At 42.3% G+C, this 21449-nt stretch overlaps 2 protein-coding genes across 3 annotated transcripts in view; one reads left to right on the forward strand and one right to left on the reverse strand.

Annotated features, from left to right (window-relative positions):
- The first annotated feature begins 55 nt into the window (after positions 1-55).
- On the forward strand, positions 56-7194 carry bri3 (brain protein I3). The gene is made up of 3 exons (XM_084488782.1): positions 56-623; positions 1668-1776; positions 5943-7194. The coding sequence occupies exons 1-3, from the start codon at positions 449-451 to the stop codon at positions 6073-6075; spliced, it is 417 nt and encodes a 138-aa protein (XP_084344908.1). The 5' UTR covers positions 56-448; the 3' UTR covers positions 6076-7194.
- A 209-nt stretch (positions 7195-7403) lies between these two features.
- Positions 7404-21449, reverse strand: part of baiap2l1b (BAR/IMD domain containing adaptor protein 2 like 1b) — a 37318-nt gene continuing 23272 nt past the window's right edge. For both annotated transcript variants that reach the window (XM_084488691.1, XM_084488692.1), the window contains 8 exons: positions 20702-20854; positions 19870-20025; positions 19134-19284; positions 18275-18494; positions 15747-15809; positions 14757-15066; positions 8525-8574; positions 7404-8408 (listed from right to left, as the gene is read on the reverse strand). In XM_084488691.1, coding sequence (XP_084344817.1) covers positions 8336-8408; positions 8525-8574; positions 14757-15066; positions 15747-15809; positions 18275-18494; positions 19134-19284; positions 19870-20025; positions 20702-20854 — 1176 coding nt within the window. In that variant the 3' untranslated portion in view covers positions 7404-8335. The remainder of the gene's footprint in view (positions 8409-8524; positions 8575-14756; positions 15067-15746; positions 15810-18274; positions 18495-19133; positions 19285-19869; positions 20026-20701; positions 20855-21449) is intronic.

The raw sequence follows: 21449 nt of genomic DNA on the forward strand, positions 1-21449 counted from the left end.
GTGTGCGCAGAGGCGTTACTGGCATCACATGATGCTTTTCTTATGATGACAATCCAGACAAAAAGGAGAAAACGTTTATTGAGTTGCAGTTGACTTATCGGGTGTTTAAAATATAATGATTTGATTGTAAACGACCATACACGGAGGAAATTAAGATGTGTTAGCTATTAATAATTTGCGAGCGATCATTAAAAAAAAATTCCTGACATTTTGGCAACTGTTTGTGTTTTGCTGGCTTGGACAAAGTTGGCGCATGCAGAGAGACTAAGTTTATTTTTTGTCGCTGCGGTTTCTACTTCATTGCGTTGTTCCTGCTTCTCCACAAATGTCGAGCAACTCTTTGGGCGACAAGAACAGGACATCTTAAAAAAACAAAACTACTCTGTCCGTCACAATTTAACCTTAAGGCCAAAGGAGACAACTTGAGACAACAACTGGTCGGGGGGAGATGGTGGACAGCAAGCCAATTCTACAGACGGACCGACCTCCCGCCTACCACAGCGTTCCGGGGACGTACGACTACAGTCCTCAGCAATACAACTATGGAGCCATCCCGGCCACGGCTGCGGCGACCCCGGGATTCCAGCAGTCTCCGCCACCCTACCACTACCATGACGGACAAGGCAAGTATGGTGGTCGAGATGCCATTACCTAACCACTACCCAGTGGCGCAAAGCTCTTTATCTCTCTTCTGGCATGATGACGTCGATTGCTGAAAGTTCTGAAGGATATTATGTTGTTTGGGTCTTGAACTACATATTAATATATTTAAGCTTTATTTTATACTGCTACAGAGTAGACGAACCATGAAGGTGTAAAGGCGCCAGAGTGTAAGAGTTGAAGCGATGGCATATAGGAAGCGCAACATGTTTCTTGTACAATCAGATGGCAGGCATGTAAGTTTCAGGCTCAACCCGGTGTCTTCTGTGGAATTTTTTAAGTAGTTGTCAAATAGTATAGTAGCATAATAGCATAGTAGTCAAATCCTATAGAAAATGTCCTCCTCCAGATTATGTTTAAAAATAGATGGGTTAGAAGAAAGGCCCTACAAAATGTCATTTGTTTGATTCCAAAGCATTTTAAAAACAGTATTAAACGCCAGAGCACCTATCACATATGATCAGTCCATATATACATTCAAACAGGGTTAGGACAGATAACTCCAATGGCACAGATAAAACCAATGGCACTGTGTGCTAAGCTCTCATTTTTCATTGTTGAAGAATCAATTTAGGAAATTATGTACGAGGGATCCTTGTGTATCCGCTCTGTATATTAAAATACCTAGAGAAAGTGACTGGAAGCACTCGTATGTCACACTTCCTCCGTGGCTAAGATTACATCTAGATTTTCGAGCGATGCGTTCTGGACCGAACAAACTGATTAAGGAAGAAAATCCTTGATTGATTCATGGGATGGCTGGATTCATTAAAATAATTATCTCAAATTATTTTACGATAATTGATTAAAAAGGGCCATGGTAAAGAGTATGTGATAACTTTTTCAGGTAACCTATCTACTTTTAAAGTAGTTTTTGTTTTATATTTATACATGTTTTATTTGAAGTATCAACACTTTCACAATAACTCTTTCACACTATCTCAACAATTATGTGTCTACTGATATTTGTCAATAACCAGTTATTTTCTGTTATTGTTGAACTACAGGCTACCCTGCAGCGCAGATGGGCCCTGCCATTGCTCAGCAACCATACAGCGGGACTTACACCATCATTCAGCCCTCTGTAGTGGTGGTGGGGGGTTGTCCGGCTTGCAGGTGGAGGCATCACTCATTCACTCACACTCATCGGTCTACCTTCCTTCACATGACCCAATAAGCATCGTTGTTCTGCTTTTACAATATGTCCCTACTGTGATTCATTCACAATCATATGTATTAGCACATATGGTCATTAGAAGTCATTAGAATCATTTAAAAAATATTACCAATTTTAAAGGTGTAGGATCTAAGACTTTGCTGAATTGCACACTCAAAACAAATGGGGGGCAGCATAGCAGCTTAGCACCAAACTCGATTACTTTACTTGCCAATTTCTGTCTACAGCGGTGGAATGCAACGGCAATGTTAACTTTTCCTCCATTTCTATCCTTTATTTGCTTGCCACAATTGATAAAAGGTTAGAATACGCCCTCTGGGCAGCATTACTCTCATCCTCTCATGTTGGAATGAGTATAGACTGGATGCTGCAGTGGCGGTGACCCTTCGAGGAACAAAATGGTATTACGAGGCTGTACCTGCCAGTGCTAGCTGGTCTAGCTGCTGCTAACTTAAAGTCGCAATGTGTTCGATTGAGCCCCTCCCAGTTAGAAGGCGGGACACAGAATATATAAAATCACTAGTGGTGATCTGTGCAATCTAACTAGCTCTGATGGATTTGGTGGCCCTACTACTACAAAGGAGAGGTCCAGCATTTGTAAATGTCCAGGTTATTTAGGGCGCACTCACACTAGGCAAAGTTGCCCTGTACCGTACTCAAGTACGATTGCCCCCCCACTGTGCCGCTGGCCTGTGCTCACACTAGGCAATCTCAACTGGGCCTGAGTACGGTTGCCTCTTGTACATATAGGTTGCGTGTGCGTGTCGGCTCATTAGCATCTGTACCGTGGCCTGAGCACACCTCTCCGAAGTGTACTGAGGCCACGGAATTTAACTGTACTTGAGTACGGATGGCGTGCTCACACTAGCCAAACGAGCTAGGCTTTAGGGGGCAAACGTACTCGGGCACGGTACAGATGGCCTAGTGTGAGTGCGCCCTTAGAGCTACGAGCTTGTTGAAATTAAACTAATTGTGACTTTTAAGTAAATACCTCTGTCACACAATACATAGACTTCTTTGACATATTGTCAAATTGGTTATTTCTTCATTCTGTTGATAATCATGTTTCATTTTCGAATGTTTTTAATTAATAATCGTACACGTTGCTCCTTTTAAGTACTATACTTAAGACCCTCCCATGCAAACTTCAAACACACACATACACTCCTTCCATCTAGTACTTTGAGTGTAAAATACAGTTAAAAAAAAAGTTCTGGCGGTAATGTTAAGTATTGACTGGATAATAATAATAAAAGTCATCCCCATTCCGGAAATAGAGGATGGAGTGGTGGGTCACTACTGTGTCGGGCAACAAGGCAAGGGCAGCAATGACTATGTCAATTGACAGAGCACCAAGACCAAGTGGGATATCTGCCAGCGAGGTCTCGATAAGCATGTGATTAGCATGCTTTTCCCTAAGCCGGATCTGTGACTAATCACTGTTAGAGACCACTTTGTTGTTGGTGCTGCAGAGTCCAATATCACCTGTGGCTGTTTGTGTCTCTCTCTCAGTGACACACTTAGGAATTAGGCCATGAGCGAAACACTGTTACTGTGATTTTCCTTTTCTAGATTATGTTTTATAATACCCCCAAGAGTTTACTTTCCTTTCCTGAAGTTCTGCGAGACAAACATGATTTAAGGGGGGGGGGGGGGGGGGGAGCGAGAGAAGAGAGATTATTCCAAAGAGGTTATAATAGGTTGGGCATTGCTGACAGAATACGCACACACTACAGAGTAACTAACTTTTACATCCCATAATGTGTGTGGGTTATTAATGTGATTTTAAGCTTGTTAATAAACTCTAATAGTTGTAGTGCTACTACTACCACTCAGTTGCTTTCAGTTGAAGTCATTGGAAATTATAATCATCTCGGTTTCACTTTTTCAACCACCGCAGCATTTCACATTTAGTTTCACAGAGTTGACTTCCTGCTAGTCATTCACAAGTGAAATGATTGTGGCTTGTGACTAGGTACTAGAGGACATGGGACATGCAGGTTCACATGTGTGGGCAGCTAGACCATTGAATAGTTAAACTGTACCAAAGCATAATTTAGGTGGATTATAGAATTGTGGTGTTTGTCTTTTTATGTATTAGTGTTTTTATATTATAATATAATTAAGTTTGGCCTAGTATATTTTTAGGGAAAGTTTATTGTTTCTCTTTTGTTTGGCTTTTCCATTTAAATTTTTTTTTTCTTTATTTGTTATTCAGGCTTTTTTATAGATCATTTTTTCCTTCAAGTTGTTCATTGGCAAAGAAAGAAATTCAGCCAAGAGCTGAAAGGGGTGTTGTAGTTCACCAAAGAGCGCAGACCAAAATGCCTCTGGATGCAATGGGATAGGCCTACAACCAATCATAGCACGAAACGGGTGACGCAGCACCAGCGATGTTAAAATATACCGTCCAGTTGGTTTAATACTGTCTCAATAGCTTAATCGACCGACTCCAACCGTTCTACAGCGTTGGCAGCCATCTCTGTGTTGTTGTTTAAATGCCTCTACGGCGTGCCTGCACTGTCAAATTTATTCTGCCTCATGTTAGAGAACGGTTGTGATTGGTCGGTCTATTTCATACCGGGCAGAACAAATCATTTGTATGGGAGGTAGGCCAGACCTATCTGCAGAGCAAATGAAACATGAGCTCGCAAGATTTGTCTGGTTCCCAGGCTAGGACTCTGGCCCTGGTATGCCAATACGCACATGAGCACACACGCTCGTATGTGCTTTTTGAACATACAACCCCAATTAAAGGGTAGGTGAATCCCCTCTTTCAATCAAAACACTTAATTCAAACACTGAAATATTTTAAATTCTATACAAAAATATATGCTTTAGGCACTATAACATTTTGGAAGCATAGTGGTTTGGCCACATGGACTTAAGTCAAAAAGGGGGGTTCAAGGCCTGGGCGATATGGCTGAAAGCTGAATTGATCGATATCGATAACTATTGATAATTTGAATGACCTAAAAAGACTAGGAATTACCATGCTGGATTTAAACACTTCTGTTTAACACTTAATATGACCCTCCACTGTTCTTCATTGATAAATACTCCAATGTCGATACAACAATGAAAAACACTCAAATATTGTTGATGATGAATATTGTTGTTGAAGTATGGAACCGTGTTTGTGTAACAAACCCAGCTGCTAGATTCGGTGGCCCAGTCTCTTATCGATATATATTGAACATGTTTTATATTGATATTGATAAAAGTCTACCACAATACAATAATTTATTGTTTTATTACCCAGGCCTAACTACTAATAATATATTACAATTGATTCAACTTGATGACATTGAACATTTGTTTTTCAACAGTGTTGAAAAACACTCTTTCGATCTATCGCATAGAAAGTCATGTGACTTCCTCTGAATATCTAAGTAGTATAAAGTGGGAAGTTGAACTTTGTCACGGTTTAAAGATGCCCATCACCTCCCAGTTATCCGTTACACCAAGTCACATTCTCTGACTGCACACTCCTCTGGATCAATAGACAATCAATCTGTGGTGAGTCCGTGAGTTCAGAGTTTCAGATCAGACACGTAGGCCAGATGGGATTTTATGAAAATAAAATTCCAAGTATAATTAGGATCTTGAGTAAACCATTCACAATCAAAGTCAGAGATTAAAAAAAACAATAAAAAGGTATCTGGCACTGAATTTATAATTAAAATTACTGCTAGGGTTCATTATCTTTCAACGTGTTGGCATCGTTGCAATCTGAGAAAATGTTTTTTTCAGTTACAATAATTCCAGACAAAAGCATACAATTAGTGTGTGTGTGTGTGTGTGTGTGTGTGTGTGTGTGTGTGTGTGTGTGTGTGTGTGTGTGTGTGTGTGTGTGTGTGTGTGTGTGTGTGTGTGTGTGTGTGTGTGTGTGTGTGTGTGTGTGTCCACTTCTATCTATTGGATCTCAGGGCCTATGACCACATAGCGTTGCTCTCTAGTAGAAAAGTGCGCTCTGAAAAACAGATGCTGGGTAGTGTTTTTTTTCTCTAGGCCAGCCGCATATTACCATATATGCAACAAAAAAAAAAAATGATTGTGTGATTTATATCACATCCATGTTCTTAATCTTATGTGTGTGTTCCAGGGTGGGGGTGCTGGAGGATGACTTCACCTGCCTAGGCATCATGTGCGCCATCTTGTTCTTTCCCCTTGGCATCCTTTTCTGTTTTGCACTGCGCCAGAGAAGCTGCCCCAATTGTGGCGCCACCTTCGGGTAGAGGGACCAAACTGCACGCTATTCACATGCATTTACACACAGACCACCTGTACAAACATGGCACCAACACCCAACAGCGTTTGTTTCTTCTACATGGAACATAGGAAATAGTTTTTCGTCCATAGAAATAAGAAAGAAAACAAGAGTTTGCTAGGGAAGTTGTGAACAAATATGAAAAGTCTGCCTTTTCAGTGCTAATCTGTGCCAATGCTCAACGTAGACCCAATGGACTCAAGCTGCCCTTGATTCATGCTTAGTAGTCCATATTCCTGATTAGATTTGCATATTTTTGCATAAATATATACAAAATAAATATATATGGCACTCATGGGTGTGTGCCAAAACTATTCTTGTGGGAAAACCTAAAAATTATATTGTTTTTCTGCTTTTGTGTTTTATCATATAATTTCTTCCATGGTGTGATGTCCTTGTATTCCTCACCTTTCCTTTGGGTCTATTTTCTTGTCAGTTCAGTCCCTTTGTTTCAAACCTTTCTTATTCACTCTCCTCTTGGTTTTGTCGTGAGAATAGTATTTTCGGACATCCTAAAGAGACTTGTCTTAAGAGCCTGCGGAACAAAACACCTTTCCAGGCTGGAACAATAGACAAGCATTATCATTATTTGTTCGCTTGAATTCGCTTGTCTGTATTTGGTTGTACTGGTAAGGGGGCATCCTTGCACTGACTTTTTGTATAGTGATATCATTCAAAGTTTATGTTGTCCAGCCAATACATAGCTCAGGTAGATGTAAAAGAGAAAACCACAAACACTGCTACACTGCTTCAATCATAATTCTGACAATTTTTCTTTAGGTTGAACAAATTCTATGTCTAGATTTGTGCATACATTTATGCTCTTGCCCACAAAACAAGGCCAAACATGCAGAGAAATTAGGCATTGAGAGCTGATGGATGTTGATTGATGATGCATCGTGTCATAGTAACCTGCTCAGTGAGATTCAGACAATCAGTGAATGTCTGAGTGCAGCAGTTTTTTCCTTTTGCTTGGGGTAGCAGAAAAACAAGCAACCATGCACGTCAGCATAATTGATGTTACTTTTTTATAAAGAATGTATATATGAATATGTGTATATATAAATAGAAAATAAATCAAGTGATCATTTAAGTCTTGTCTTATTGCTTATTCCTTGTTGATGGAATGATGAAGTGAACACATAATCACACTAATAAAATACATCAGAATTGTATCAATTTATTTTTTGTTCATGGTTCCGGAGAGAAAAAATGTTGGACACTTTGAAGAAATAAACTTTTATTTTTCATAGCAATCCCCCCCCCCCCCCATACATGTTCAGGGGCTGGGTATTGGAATGGTCTGAGATCAAATTCACCAGTCGACACATTTAAGACATGAAAAAACATCATTCATAATCAATCCAAAAGGAAACAATATCATTGCTTCCAGAGCAAGAGTAATGTTATTGTTTTAAGAATGTAGTGGTTAAGTTTAAGGTCAATGTTCGACTTAACAGGAAAACTTCATCAAACTGGGAAATTAGACTGACTACAGCGGCCGTAGGGAGGAATTAACATATTCACTGGTTTGAATTTTCCTTTCAGAGTCACGCAACCACCTGCACCATAACATGGATGCGATCTTAATCGCAAAAAAATCAATAATCATTTCATTTCTTAAAACTTAATGCTAAATCAAGGTGCACATGGTGAAATGCTGAGGTCCCATATACTACATTCATCTACTGTCCTATGGCACTGCAAAAACAACAAGAACAGCTGATTCAGCGATACGGAAGCAACACCAAATGCATAAATTACAATTAACAAACATATTTTACATTTTCACAGATCATCTCATAATCTCCATTACTTTTTTTGGTCAACACCGCCCGAAACGAAGATAGTAAGAAAAAAAGCGAATGTTTCGTGCAACTGGTCCATAAATAAAAATGTAACAAGTTTTTAGCAATGAAAGCTGTATCCAAATTCTAAGGAATGACGTGTATGTATAATAAAAAATATATGTTTTTATTTATAATTTTTTTATCCAAAGCGATTTATAGTATATACAGGCAGTAGAGTTTCCATTAGTAGGAGCTGTTGAATGGGGGGTAGCCGTTTTTCTCATCTACGGTCACATCTCGGCTGTGGACATGGGGAGGAAATCAAACCCACAGGGTGGGATGATGGGAGGAGGCCCAGGGAAAGACCCTTCGTCACTCTGTAGGGGGGAGGCTACAGGCCAGGAAGTCATCATGGTGTTGCTAGGAGACGTGGGAGGGTCAGATGGCGGGCGCTGAGCGGTCATTTGTTACGGTGGGGCGCAGGCGCACAGTGGCGAACGGGTTCCCCCCCCTGGAGACGGAGAAACCCCATTAGCATGACTTATGTGTTTTGTGTTAAAAAATATATAGGTTCCTATTTCTATTAGCATATTTTTTGCTAATAGGAGAGAGAGCGATTTGACTTACGTGAGGAAGGGAGGGGGTGGTCTGGAAAGGCCATTGGCCTGCTGGGTTGCCTATGGAGGGAAATTCATCATAAACAAACAAAATATAAACAATTACAATCCACGGTAACAGCTAAATCTGATGCTCTGTCTGTCGCTCACACATACACCACTGGTCTCTCACACACACACATATATACGTGTTAAACACACACTTCACGTGATCACAATCATGTGATCATGTGAATGAATTTCAGTCTGAATCATAGACATTATAAAGAGTAGATGCCGCATCGACCGCTACTGTCAACTGGCGCTGACGAGCCATAGGGCCGCCATTTTGGACCGGTCGACTGCTCCACTCGGTGTAATCAGTTTGGCTGGTGCAATGAACTGTGCTTTTAATTAATCGTACCTCACTGAATACCAAACTGATTTTCATGCGGGTTGTTTTGCTGAAAATGTCATACATGTAGCTATGATACAGACACATGGTTCGGCGTGTTTTAATATTTCGTGGGCTTAACAGTAATATAATATTCTGATATGTCATATGATATATATCTGGTCACCCTATGATATGTGATGTATGCTATGATAGGTATTTTGCAAATCACACACTACAAATGTGATAGAGAAGCAGAAACAGGGGCAGTAAATTCAGCTATTTTAATACGTTGAAGAAACAATTAATATATGATTAGGCTATATATAAATATATACATAGCCTACATAAATATAAATATATATATATATATATATATATATATATATATATATAAGCACAAAAGTTTTTGTATGAGCTAAAACCCCTGAAAGAGGACTGTTTTGCAGAGCTCCTTACTTGTGCTCCCTTTCTGCAGTTCAAGAGAGGCGAGTTTGGCAATGTGGTGGTGCCAAACCGTGTCTCCTGAAAGTGATCCCCCAGGCCCTGTTTGCGATGGTCCGCCGATTTGAGCAGTAATATGCTGCAGTGCTCTGGCATCTTGTGTCTTCTGCTGTTACGCAACTCGGAGTATGACCGGTCCAAGATGGCGGCCGCATTTCTTGCGTCCAAGCAGCCAATGCGGCGTCTACTCATTATAATGTCTATGGTCTGAATGGTAAACTGCTTGAATGAGGAAAAGAAGAGGAAGAGACATGTGGGAGGTTGGTCACATGACAGCATGTGATATCTGGATGGGCACGGTCTGATCTAGAGTCGACAAACCATAACCCTGAAACAGGGTTAGCCATCATAAACTAAATGAAAAAACTAACCCTATAAAAAAAGAAAGAAACGGTCGGCAAAGATCAAATAAACGAAATTAAATATATAGCAAAATATGTACATGTATGGGGATGCATTACCATGTTTGTGTGTGTGTGTGTGTGTGCAATTAACAATCTATAGGCTTATACCAAGGTGGTTTGAACAAGACTAGGTTTATTGTACAGCTCAGAGCTCACAGAGCCATATATTTCCATGTCACAGGAGATGCAGTACTGACAATCACCAATAGGGAGCACTAGAGTCTCACTTCCGGGCTTTCCTAGTTCAGGACAATGAGGGCTAGTGATTATGCGTATGAATTGCGTTTAGTGAAATGGGCTGTGGCGTTGTTGTGTTGCAGGGCATATGACTGTTACGGCTATTAGTGCTGCTGGGAAATGGACCTCTTTCACGCATCTGTTGTTGGCCCCTTCTTTCCCTCCAGATGTTTTGATCACTAATCACTAATCGCTCAACAGGGCTGCTCTCTGGGGACTCTCATACATACACAAGCATTCACACCAGCACATACACACGCGCACACACACACACACACACACTTGCAGGGACAAACACACACACAAGCTCCTCTTCTGCTACGCCACTCGACAGTTCACTGTCTTTGACACCGTCGACTTCCATGTTTAGAAGTATCAAATTTATACTGCTGATATCCTCCTTCTCCCACTGCACAGTTTTAACTATTGACTCCCTTTCTTCACCATGGGTGAGGGCGACAGATAGACAGTGGAAGAGAGGGAGGAGAAAGGCAGAGAGTCAGGAAGAGACAGATCTGTCATAACCATCTATTCTCTTCCTCCTCCAACACTATGAAATTATTATTATTATTATGCGACCTCTGCTACACACATTAGCTTTACAGAGCATGTGGTGGTGTCAGGCATACTATCAGATACAGACAGCTGTCTAGCTGACTGACTGTCTATCAACTGTCAAAATAATTCAAGGAATATACTTTACCCTTCCTCTATATCACTTTTGTCTTCGACCGAAACAGGGGTACACAGAGTCTCCTTGTCTTATGGATCATGGTGAGTGACATAGAGGGCACACCTACTAAGTGCTAATACCCCACACATAAGTATTTACAGCTATTACGGCATGGCAGAGATTATATGAGTATATCTCCTACACCAAGTTCATTCTGAAGAACTCCTACTCCAACACAACTTTTGTCATAATGTCACCCACACTTACCAACCAAGTGACTCAGCACAACAGCCTATATGGTTTCAATACCAACGGTGTCCCAAAGCAAGTAACATACTTGGCAGCACATACACACATATATACACACACACACACACAGATCCACAGTGTCACACACACACACACACACACACACACACACACACAGAAGTCCCACACCAAAACGTGCAGACACACACACAGACAAGCACAGGCACGCACACACATTCAAAAATACATATATACTGATGCATAGAGACTCAGAGTAACACACTCAGACACAAACACATGGATACACATATTCACACACTCTGACGTAAAAACGAAAAGCCCAACCTTAACCTGCCATTATTCACTTGAATGTAGGCCTACAACACACACATGCATATGCACACCATTAGCACATTCACATACTGCAGGCATACAGGAATATAGAAAAAAGAAAAGTGTCTCAAGGGGGCTTTTAATCAATTTGCTGCCAGACACCTAGTCTGTGTGTGTGTGTGTGTGTGTGTGTGTGTGTGTGTGTGTGTGTGTGTGTGTGTGTTACGGTAGATATGGAGAACAATGGACAGAGAGGGACAGACTGAAGACTGCCAGTCAGGGGATATTTTCCTCTTCCCTAAAAGAAGTCGGCCAAAGTGTTGAGTGTAGACAAAACAAGGGTCAAGTGGCTCAGTACATTTGTCCAGGCCAGGGGTTCTGGTCTGGAAAATAACCACTGTCTAGTCCACTGTCCACACTATACCATCCCGTTCCCACAGTTGTTGGTGAAAGTAATTGTATTTCAGGTTTCCCCGGTGTTATTATTACATGGTGGCGCAGGAGATATTTCTTTGCATGCTCTTGAATAGCGCTAGTGCTGTGCTGCAGTTTCATTGAAACGTTTGGCTTTGATTACATCATTTTTGGTTCACTACAAATCATTAAATTCTTCCTCCCATTGTATCTCCCTGCACCCCCACTGCAGTAGCCCTGCACCTCCAATTGTAGGAAACACTGGTCCAGAGTATTGGAACTCTACTGCCAAACTCAAATAAACCAACAAGTAATTGGACATATTCCGCTGTGACAGGGATGCAAAGATTATATTATTCTAGTCTATTGTGTATCAGAGCTGCTGTATATTTGATCAACAGAGGTGTTCTTTTGAGTGACTGGAGGGTACAGGGTAGTAAATTTCCCACTGTGAACAAACGACTGTTCTGAGTCCCCTCTGTAGTCACCATGGCCAACAGAGAGAGAGGAACAGAGAGATAAATGGAGAGGAAGATATATGGAGCGAGATGAAGCGAGATAGAGAAATAGAGCTAGAGGGAGCTCTAGATATATAAGGATTGACAAAGAGAGAGAGAGCAAGAGAGAGGTACAAAGAGGTAAAGCAGAAACATGAGAGAGATAAAGAGATCGGAATAGAATGAGGGGACGGGAGAGGGAAAGATAGACATAGGAAAGATGGAGAGAGAATCAGAGAGAGAAAAACAGTGAGATATATACAGAGGTAGAGAGAGGGAGAGAGATATTGAGAGAGGGAGATGCAGCAGGTTCACTCGGGGAGTTCTAGACCCATTGAGACCAGATACGGTCCGGATGCAGAGTAGGGTGCTGGTGTTGGAATGCTGGCTGGCAGTTGGACCACGTGCTGGAGCACGCTGAGAGGTAAATAATAAATACAGCCGGGCTGCGGGACGCAAGGAACCATGCGGCTCCGGTTTCATGACCGTATGATCTCCCCACTCCCTGTCAACTCCTCCAAACATCACTGACACCAAACACTCACATCATCACCCATAGACACCAACACACAATCATCAAACATCACCTACAGACACCAAACACACACCACCCATAGACACTCACACACAGTCACCCCCCCATAGACACCAACCCACAGTCACCACCCATAGACACCAACACACAATCATCAAACATCGCCTACAGACACCAAACACACAGACAGAAACTAAATCAACATCACCCATAGAAACCAAACACACAATCACAATCACACATTGAAGTAACTGGCAGCCCACCCACAACAGAGCTTCGCCACCAATCAGAAGGCAACCTTGACTAGACAATACTGTATTCAATACTGTCTAAAAGGAGAGAACTGTCGCAACAAACTACATTTCAAGTTATTGCCCACAAATGCATATTTCAGCATTTGTACTGCCAAACTAATGTACGTGTGTGTAAATGTGCTTACGTGTGTGTGTGTTTTTGTTTGTGTTGCACCTTCAAGGTTGGCAATTCAAGTTCACTTTGGATCCGATAGAGAAGGTGTGGTGATGATTAACCTAATCCGTAACCCCAACACATTCTTACATGATGTTTACATCTCTATCGTAGCAGTTACCAACACACTAGTAATTAAAGCGTTAGTAATTAGAGGATTGCTCTGATGGAGACTGTCAGCCGTTTGGTTGGTTTGTTTGATTTGGCCAAAATAAGGACAAACTTGCTGTCCCCTGTGACTCCACCTAGTCCCAAAAGATTATAAAGTCTGATAACATACAAGCTCAAATCTGTGTAAACAGGCATTTCACTTTCTTTCACTTCATATTTGTTTTGACCAATAATGTTGCTGGAAGCGGGGATCTGTAAATGTGTAATTGCCGCACACAAACTTGATTAGCTTTAGTTTACTGTAGTACCGGGTAGACTAACCACTGCATCAATATTATTAAGATCCCCTTCTGAAAGCTTGATTCCAAGCGGGAATGTGTTTTCTTATAATATCTACGTAACTAAACAGGAAACAAGGCGTAAATCCAGCCCAGGCTCTGGAGTTCCTGGGCGCTATGCTTTTTGGCAGCCCACTGCCCCTAATTGTTTGGCATGGGTTAAATGCAGTTCCCCTCAAAGAACTTCTTTATCTTCTTCCTTCTCAGCACAAGATTAGTTTGATGGTCCAGTGATAGTAGTAATGGAGGAAGGGAGGATAAATGTATTAAAATACAATGGGCAGTTCCAAGTCATTTTAATTGACCCAGGATGGGGTGACTTCCGAAGAGCCTGCAGAAAGACCGCAACTTTGGCTGTGGGATTTGCATGCTATTCAAATGGAGGAGCGTTTGTTGAAAAATAGGGCACAGGTGAAAGGATAGGAGTAGGCAAGCAGGATAACAACATTGTCCTCCAGAGATTTGTCTTCTTTAGGCTGCTATGAGGACAAAAATAGGCAAAAATATAGCTTGAATGTGCTGTTTGTAATTCAATTTACATCCCAAATTGTAGTTTCATACACAGTCAAAAATAATGCAAAATAAAGTGAGACACTGCACGGCTAGCGCTGTGCACGAACTGTGCATGAGCAGTGCAAGATCCTCAGGATCGGCCCAAGCCCCTATGTTGCGGATGCAGCGACCTGCGAAGGCCAAACCACCCTATCAGGTGATTGTGGGAACTGGAGTGGGAGTGTGAGACTGACTATCAAATCATTAAAGGCCGAATGAACACTTAAAGAGGAACCACAGAGGTCAGATTTCATTACCCTGCAAACTATTCATACATGTGTGTTCATTCAAAAGTGTGTTTGAATTAAAATCTAGTTTTATAGATGAAAAAGTGATGAAAAAGTGGATAGTCCAACAACTGCTGCTGCAGGGACTTTGACACCAACGGTCCGAGAGACACACAAACAAAGAAGAGAATGAGAATGAGAGAGAGAGAGCGAGAAAAAGAATATAAATTTAAATAAATAGATAGATGCAAAACAAACCCACCAAACAACACACACCAACAAGCAACCTAACCACACAATTTCCCAATCCCCGCCCACACCACTGACCGAGCTCTGATTGGACGAGGAGATGGAGGACGTGGTGGAAGGCGTGGGAGAGTAGCGCTGGCGATAGCCGTTGTTGTTGGCGGTGGCGGATGTTACCATCGTCGTCATGGTGACCGGCGCAGTGGCTGCAGAGGCGAGGGGAGACGGACTGGATGGCGTGGCTGATGATGCTGATGCGGTGCCAGCTGTGGTGCGATTGAGTTGTTCTCGGTAGTCGGTGGGTGGCAGCACCATGGTGGCCTCGTCCGTCTCTGTGTCCTGGTGGTGCAGGTTGACCACACTGCGGCTGCGGAAGGGGGCGGACCCCATGCTGGGGGGGACAGGAAGGTTAGCCAATAGGAGATGATATAGGAGAAAGTCACAAGGATTCAAGCCATTTCTTCAGGATTCTTCAACAATTCTGATTGTGTGGGTCTGTGATTGTGTGCGCATGACAAGCTTTTTAAAGCTGACAGGTGTGTCTCTTAACTCTCGTCAGCACACACAGACACACACAGTGCAGCATCTTGGTCTTAATTAACCCACAGAGATGCACTTAGTAAAGATATGTGTCAGAATACAACGAAAGGATGAATAATACCCATATTTCTGAATGAACGAGTGGATGAGTCTAAAAGGAAAGCATCCGTAGTGCTATTTCACCATTCCACCATGAATAACTAAACATGCGAACAACCAATTGCATCATTAACACACACATTATAGATGCAAATAGTGGTCCGTCAAGTAAGTCCCTTAAGCACATGAAATATGGCAGTTGAAAACTGCAACACATTGGTAGGAATCAAAGGTCACAGAAGAGGAGAGCTCAACCATTTACGGTAGACAGGCTTCATCAGTCTGGTAGAGAGAGAGAGGGAGAGGAAACTACCGCCAAGCAATACAAAAGGCTGCAATGTGATACCTCTCCTGTCTGTGTGTTTGTGTGCGTGTGCATGTGTGCGTGTGCATGCGTGCGTGCCTGTGATCATGACAGGGGAGTCTCCTTACCTGTTGTTATTCACGAGGGGCTCAGAGTACACACGGCAGTAGGACGACGGGAACCAACCTCTCCTGGGGGGGCGGTCAGGGGGAGGGAGGGAAAGGAGAGGAAGAGAAGGAGAGAGATGGGAGGGAGTAGTGGAAAAGTGAGAGGAAGGTAGAGATGATGGGGGGTAGGGAGGGAGAGAGGGAAGAGGGAGAGAGGGAGGGAGGAGAAGAGAGTGGGAGGTAAAGAGAAGGGAGGTTGGGAGAGATGATTGAGGGGGGAAGGATAGGAAGCAAAGGGCAGGGAGGGACAGGAGGAGAGAGTTTAGAGCAAAGGAGAAGGAGAATCTGTGATGTGATCTCGGGCATAACTTGTAATTCTACACACGTGTGGTAGCCTTATAACATATTTTCTGAATACAAATTCAGATTTCATGGCTGGCATTCAATGGCATAACTTTGAGCCACATTGCAAAGCAGCACTTTAGGATGAAAACTAAAAGAATAACTAATAAGAGGCTCAGCTATGCGGTGGACTATTATTTAACTTAAACCACAATTTCAAATCTTTTGTATGTATTCGTGAGCTCAACCAGCACACAGTAACCTCAGGGCCGCACCACTTAGCAAATCAAAGTATAGGCTTAGCGTAATTCTATGTTTTACTACATCACTGTCACACCCCATTAAACAGCCATGAGTCTGCCCATCTGGACTGTTCACACAATTCATCTGCTTTCCAAAAATATTCTACTACAATTACACATTTTCACGTTTTTTTTGGATAACAATGGAATTCAACACGACCAGGGGGTAAGCTCTCTATTAGCACAGGAACGCCATGAACGACAACGCCTGAAAACAGGAAACAAACCCTTAGTTTTTGAACATTTCATTTGGGATCCAAGGGGTTTAATTTTTGGGAACGGTATGGCATTTATCTTGTTGTTATTTTCCCCAACAGCTACTCACTCAAAGATATTTACTCTAAGTCTCTGACCTTGCTTTCTGAGTACATTGACTGAGTGTGAGCTTGATAAAGAGTGGTCCCAGTAGGTGATTAAATCTCTTAAGACTCTCTGCTGGCCTTGGGTAGAGTGAAGCAGCAGAAGTGACGTACTGTCAACATCAAAGGGCGGCAGAGCATGGTGTTGCCTGTTTTATACTGCTCAAAACAATTGAGTTCATTATTCAATTGGGACGTTATATTGCATTTATTAAAATTCCTGTAAGATTGTGGTCAGGTTAAAGAGCTATAATTGGAGTGTAATGCAGAAGAGCCATAGCCATCCGTCAGCAATCAATGAATGAAATGCTCTTTGAGAACATCTGTTTTGAGTTGATTGCGCCTGCCTCTGTATGAGCCAATTTAGATTTAGGTAGACTCCCGGACCATTTCTGACCAAACCTGATGGGTGGGTGCAGAATCCATCTTGCCTGTCAATTACAGGTGTGAATGCAACAATTCTCAATGGGGGAGAAAGGTAGGGAGGGAGGAAGCAGAGGGGGAGGGGGAATCACGCTCTCTCTCTTTCTACTCTCAAATCATCAGCCATGGGCCATGGCAATTAATAACATTGAGGTTGATATTTGCATTAAATACCTTCAGCATAGCATTGATCTGTCCATCTCTGGAAAACCGTGTACATCGTTTTCTTGTGACATCAGGTAGTACGCTTGTAGTGTAGAGAGGTATCACTCAGGCTTTACATATTATTATCATGCAAAACCCTTCCATCCATAAAGTGAGTATTCACTTTAGGCTGAAAGCTTGGGTCCTGTCACAGTGAAGCTTTGCACTAGAAAATCTAGACAATTTAAGTGCTTTCTACACGTTGTTATTCTGCACCATGCTGAACCAGCACACTAGCGGATGAAGTCCAAGCAAATCCACATAATATAACCCCTTTGTACTAGCAGACCATACCGCCCCAGCTAGGGATCACACCACACACCCTCAGAGGCAAGATAGTGGAGTCTAATGGCTAGGAAATAAAAACCCCTAACCTGGTCCTTCATAATGGGAAGAAGATGTGTCTCTGAACTCATCATTAGGTTGCTTTGGATAAAAGCTTCTGTTGAATGACTAAAACTAATAAAAAGTAAAACTGAACAATATAAAATAGGAATATAACATATGGGATGACCGCATTCCTGAACTTGTTTCAGACAGCTACTCTGTCCGGGTTTATTGTGACTACTCAAATCTTGCTTTGATTGTCCTCAAATGTAAATGCCATATACGTATATCGTAATATCAAATCATAGAAAAGCAGTGAATCAGGACTCTGGACCAGGACTCTGGACCAGGACTGAGACCAGGACTGAGACCAGGACTGAGACCAGGACTGAGACCAGGACTCTGGACCAGGACTGTATTAGGACTGGACCAGTTCTGGACCATGACTGAGACCAGGATTATGGACCAGGACTGTATGAGGCCGGGGCGGGGATTGGACCAGGACTGTAACAGGACTGAGACCAAGAATGGACAATGACTGGACCAGGACCATACAAGGAATTCTGGACCAAGACCGTGGAGCAAGACTCACTGCCTGGTCTTCTCCAGCTCGCCGTACATCCAGCCGTCCTTCTCATCTGGGATTAGCAGCGTGATGAGCTCCCCCTCTTGGAAGCTGAGCAACGTAGCGTTGCTGCCAGCCGTGTGGGGGAAGACAGTGCGCACACGGGGCCTTGTCACCATGCTGTTGAGGCCCGTGGCCACCGAGAGGGACCTGGGCATGCCGGCCTCCTCGCTGGGGCCGTGGTGGTCTGGAGGAAGTGGGTGGGAAAGCGGAGTAACGTCAGCAAGATGTTGTGTGAGAGTGTGAGGAGAACAGGGTGTTGTGTGTGTAAAGTTGTGTGTGTTTGTGCACACGTGCTTGTGTGGGTGAGTAAAAACAACAGGGTGGTGGGTGTGTGTTTGTGTGTGATGAATATAGGTTGGCATGTGCGCATGTGCGTGTGTGTGTGTGCGTCAGCAAAGATACATCTTATGCAAGCAGAAATCTAGATGTTTCTTTATTTTCTCTGTGGGCTTAGTGATAAGTTGAATGCATAGTGGACACACTCTGATGCCAGGGAATGTGACTGTGTGACAACACTGTGTGGCCATCTCTCTGCTCCAGTCTATTCATCAGATAAAATACCAGGAACCCATTCCTTCTAAAATACACATTGTCTTTATACACCTTTAAGAAAACATGCACACACAGGCAGCCTATACCTTTATCCAAAAGATAAAGATTAGATTGAACTTCATTGTAGTTTGCAGTACGCATCCAAGAAGATCCAAATAAAAGTAGCATAATGTGTAGGTATAGCATCAGTGATACATTACTACAGTTTATAGTCATAAATTCACACAGTACATATATGTATGAATACGTGTAACAAACACCTGCATCCTACCAGAGTGTCTGTCTGTGAAGTTTTTGCCGTTGATCGCAGGGATGCTGGCGGTGATGTTGTTCTGGTTGAACATGTTGGCCAGAGGACTGGTCTGAGTCTTGAGTGGCGGGGCTGGGGGTGCACTAATGGAATCACGACCCATCGACAAGTTCTGTTGGTAAGGGGGGACAGCCAAAGTGAAGTAGAGACAATGTCAATGTTGGTGATACCATAGCTGTGGGGTTAATGCTATTTCACACCAGACTGGCTAAATAACCACGCAAGAAAAAAATCGTACCTTCTCAGATATTAAGAGTGTATATTGGAGATAACGGATTACCCACCATTAACCATTTTAAGGATTTAATATGCTTTGCTAACATAGCTATCTAGAATGAAGCTTGTTCTATTGGATTTATTGGTGACTAAGTTGATTCAAATGATAGCTTAGAAAGCTAGCTAAATTGAAGCCAATGCAAATAGAGGATGAATATAATTTTTCATGTGTTAATAAAGAACTTCAATCTCTTGGTCTTAAGCTTTATTTTCATGATATATCCATGGCCCTCTCCCTTTCTTTATCTTTTATCTAAATTATTATTTGCATCCATGGTAGTGGGAAGGCATTAGGTTTCTTGCTCAAATTAGTCTACAGGTAGACTGTAGACTTTGGGTTTTGAACCACCCAGAGACATTCAGCTGGGAGTCACACACTCCCGTAGCCACTAGGCTATCATAACCTCCTCCAGGCTCTTACCATGCTGTGTCGCGAGGGGGATGGTGAGGGCAGTGGCGTGATGGGGATTGGCACGCGGAGCCCCTCGATCATGGAGAGGACACTGTCAGGTATCTCGGTGGCGCTGTTGCACTGGTCCTGCCAGCTGGCCAGGTTAGCCCTCAGCATCTCCCCAGCCTGACCGCCGCGATGGCACAAACACACACAGAAACCAAATATAAAATAAGAAATACATGACCATAGACATTTTCACCAGGTTGACCTAAGACAAAGCACATTTCAAGCAAATTTTACAAATGTCGCAAAAAGTAGTACAGGCTGTTAAACAGTAGAATAAGTAGAAGTTGTGAAATAAAACAAAGGTCTTAAACAAAAAGCATTTAATTTCATCACTTGGGGTGGATCTGGCATTCCATTAATGTTTTCCACCTAAAATGGCAGTGTTGTTTTTTTCATGGATGAGGCCGAGGAATATTTAAGCCTCCTCATCGATCCACATGTAGGCCTACCTTGTTGCTACTAGCCATATTTCCAGAGTTAAATGTTTGCTACATCAGATCTTATTAGGAAAAGGTGTTTCCATCTTCTAGTTAGAGCTTCAAATTTTATTTCTAAAAAGAAAAGAAAACACCTCAAGCGAGTGTAAAAATGTTTGTTGTGAAATTGAGGTTATGTTCTCGAATTATGCCGTTTCCATCCACCTTTTCTAACGTGATACTTCAAAAGTGCATAATAATACCTTGAGGGATACATGGCTTAGGTTTAACACAGGTGGGCCAATGGTCAATTCAATATAATTATTTACCTTTTCCATGTATTTTGTAAATTTTTTTCGCAGCTTTTCCGGGCTCACCTTATCGTGGAAGGCCGAGATCTGGTCGGAGAAGGTACAGTGTTTGTCCACCAGGAAGCAGTAGCGTCTCTTCTCCTCCAGCAGGGCTTCCATACAGCCGTCCGCCATGAAATTCTGCATGTCCAGCTGGCGGCTGCCCAGTGTCTCCAGGCACTGGGGGGGGTGCAGAGATCACGTCAGTAACATTTATTTAGTAGGTATTTAGAAGGATACAGACACAAGTCATTAGGAGCGGGCATCTTTGTCAAAGATGCCTGCAGGAAGGCTGCAGACATTGGATATCGAAACAAGCATCTGGCACTATCACCGTGAGTGAGCTCATTAAAAAAATGAATATAATGTATATTAAGGTTGTAAAACTTGTTTTATTCTACGACAAATGCAACATTCTGGATGCATGTTGCGTGTGTGAGAGAATAAAAGTAGAATAAATTAATGACCTTTGGTAAACATTTAATTAAATTAGCCTTCATGACTTCAGGGTCAATACATGCGCAAAGCTTAGGCTATATCAATATTGCTGAAAGCAAGGTTTAAAGCGCTGGAAAAAAAAATTTTTACTCCATGAATAAATACAAATGATGTCTTGAACTATGCTGCATACATGAGGAATATGGAGAAAAAACATGAAATAAACTGCCGTTCTTGTTCTCAAGCTGGCTTCCAATGTTGCTCCGTCTCACGGTGAAAGCACTTGCCAAAATCAACCATTTTGAGGCAACTGATATAATGCTGATTTAATAATATG

Source organism: Micromesistius poutassou (assembly GCF_964030765.1).
Source record: "Micromesistius poutassou genome assembly, chromosome: 1".
In the NCBI taxonomy this organism is placed as follows: Eukaryota; Metazoa; Chordata; class Actinopteri; order Gadiformes; family Gadidae; genus Micromesistius; species Micromesistius poutassou.

What these genes read in the sequence shown, in the direction of transcription:
- bri3 (XM_084488782.1), top strand. Translation starts at nt 449, where the DNA reads ATGGTGGACAGCAAGCCAATTCTACAGACGGACCGACCTCCCGCCTAC. An exon ending in CCACTACCATGACGGACAAG is followed by an intron (nt 624 to 1,667) that starts GCAAGTATGGTG and finishes GTTGAACTACAG; the next exon opens with GCTACCCTGCAGCGCAGATG. An exon ending in GGGGGTTGTCCGGCTTGCAG is followed by an intron (nt 1,777 to 5,942) that starts GTGGAGGCATCA and finishes TGTGTGTTCCAG; the next exon opens with GGTGGGGGTGCTGGAGGATG.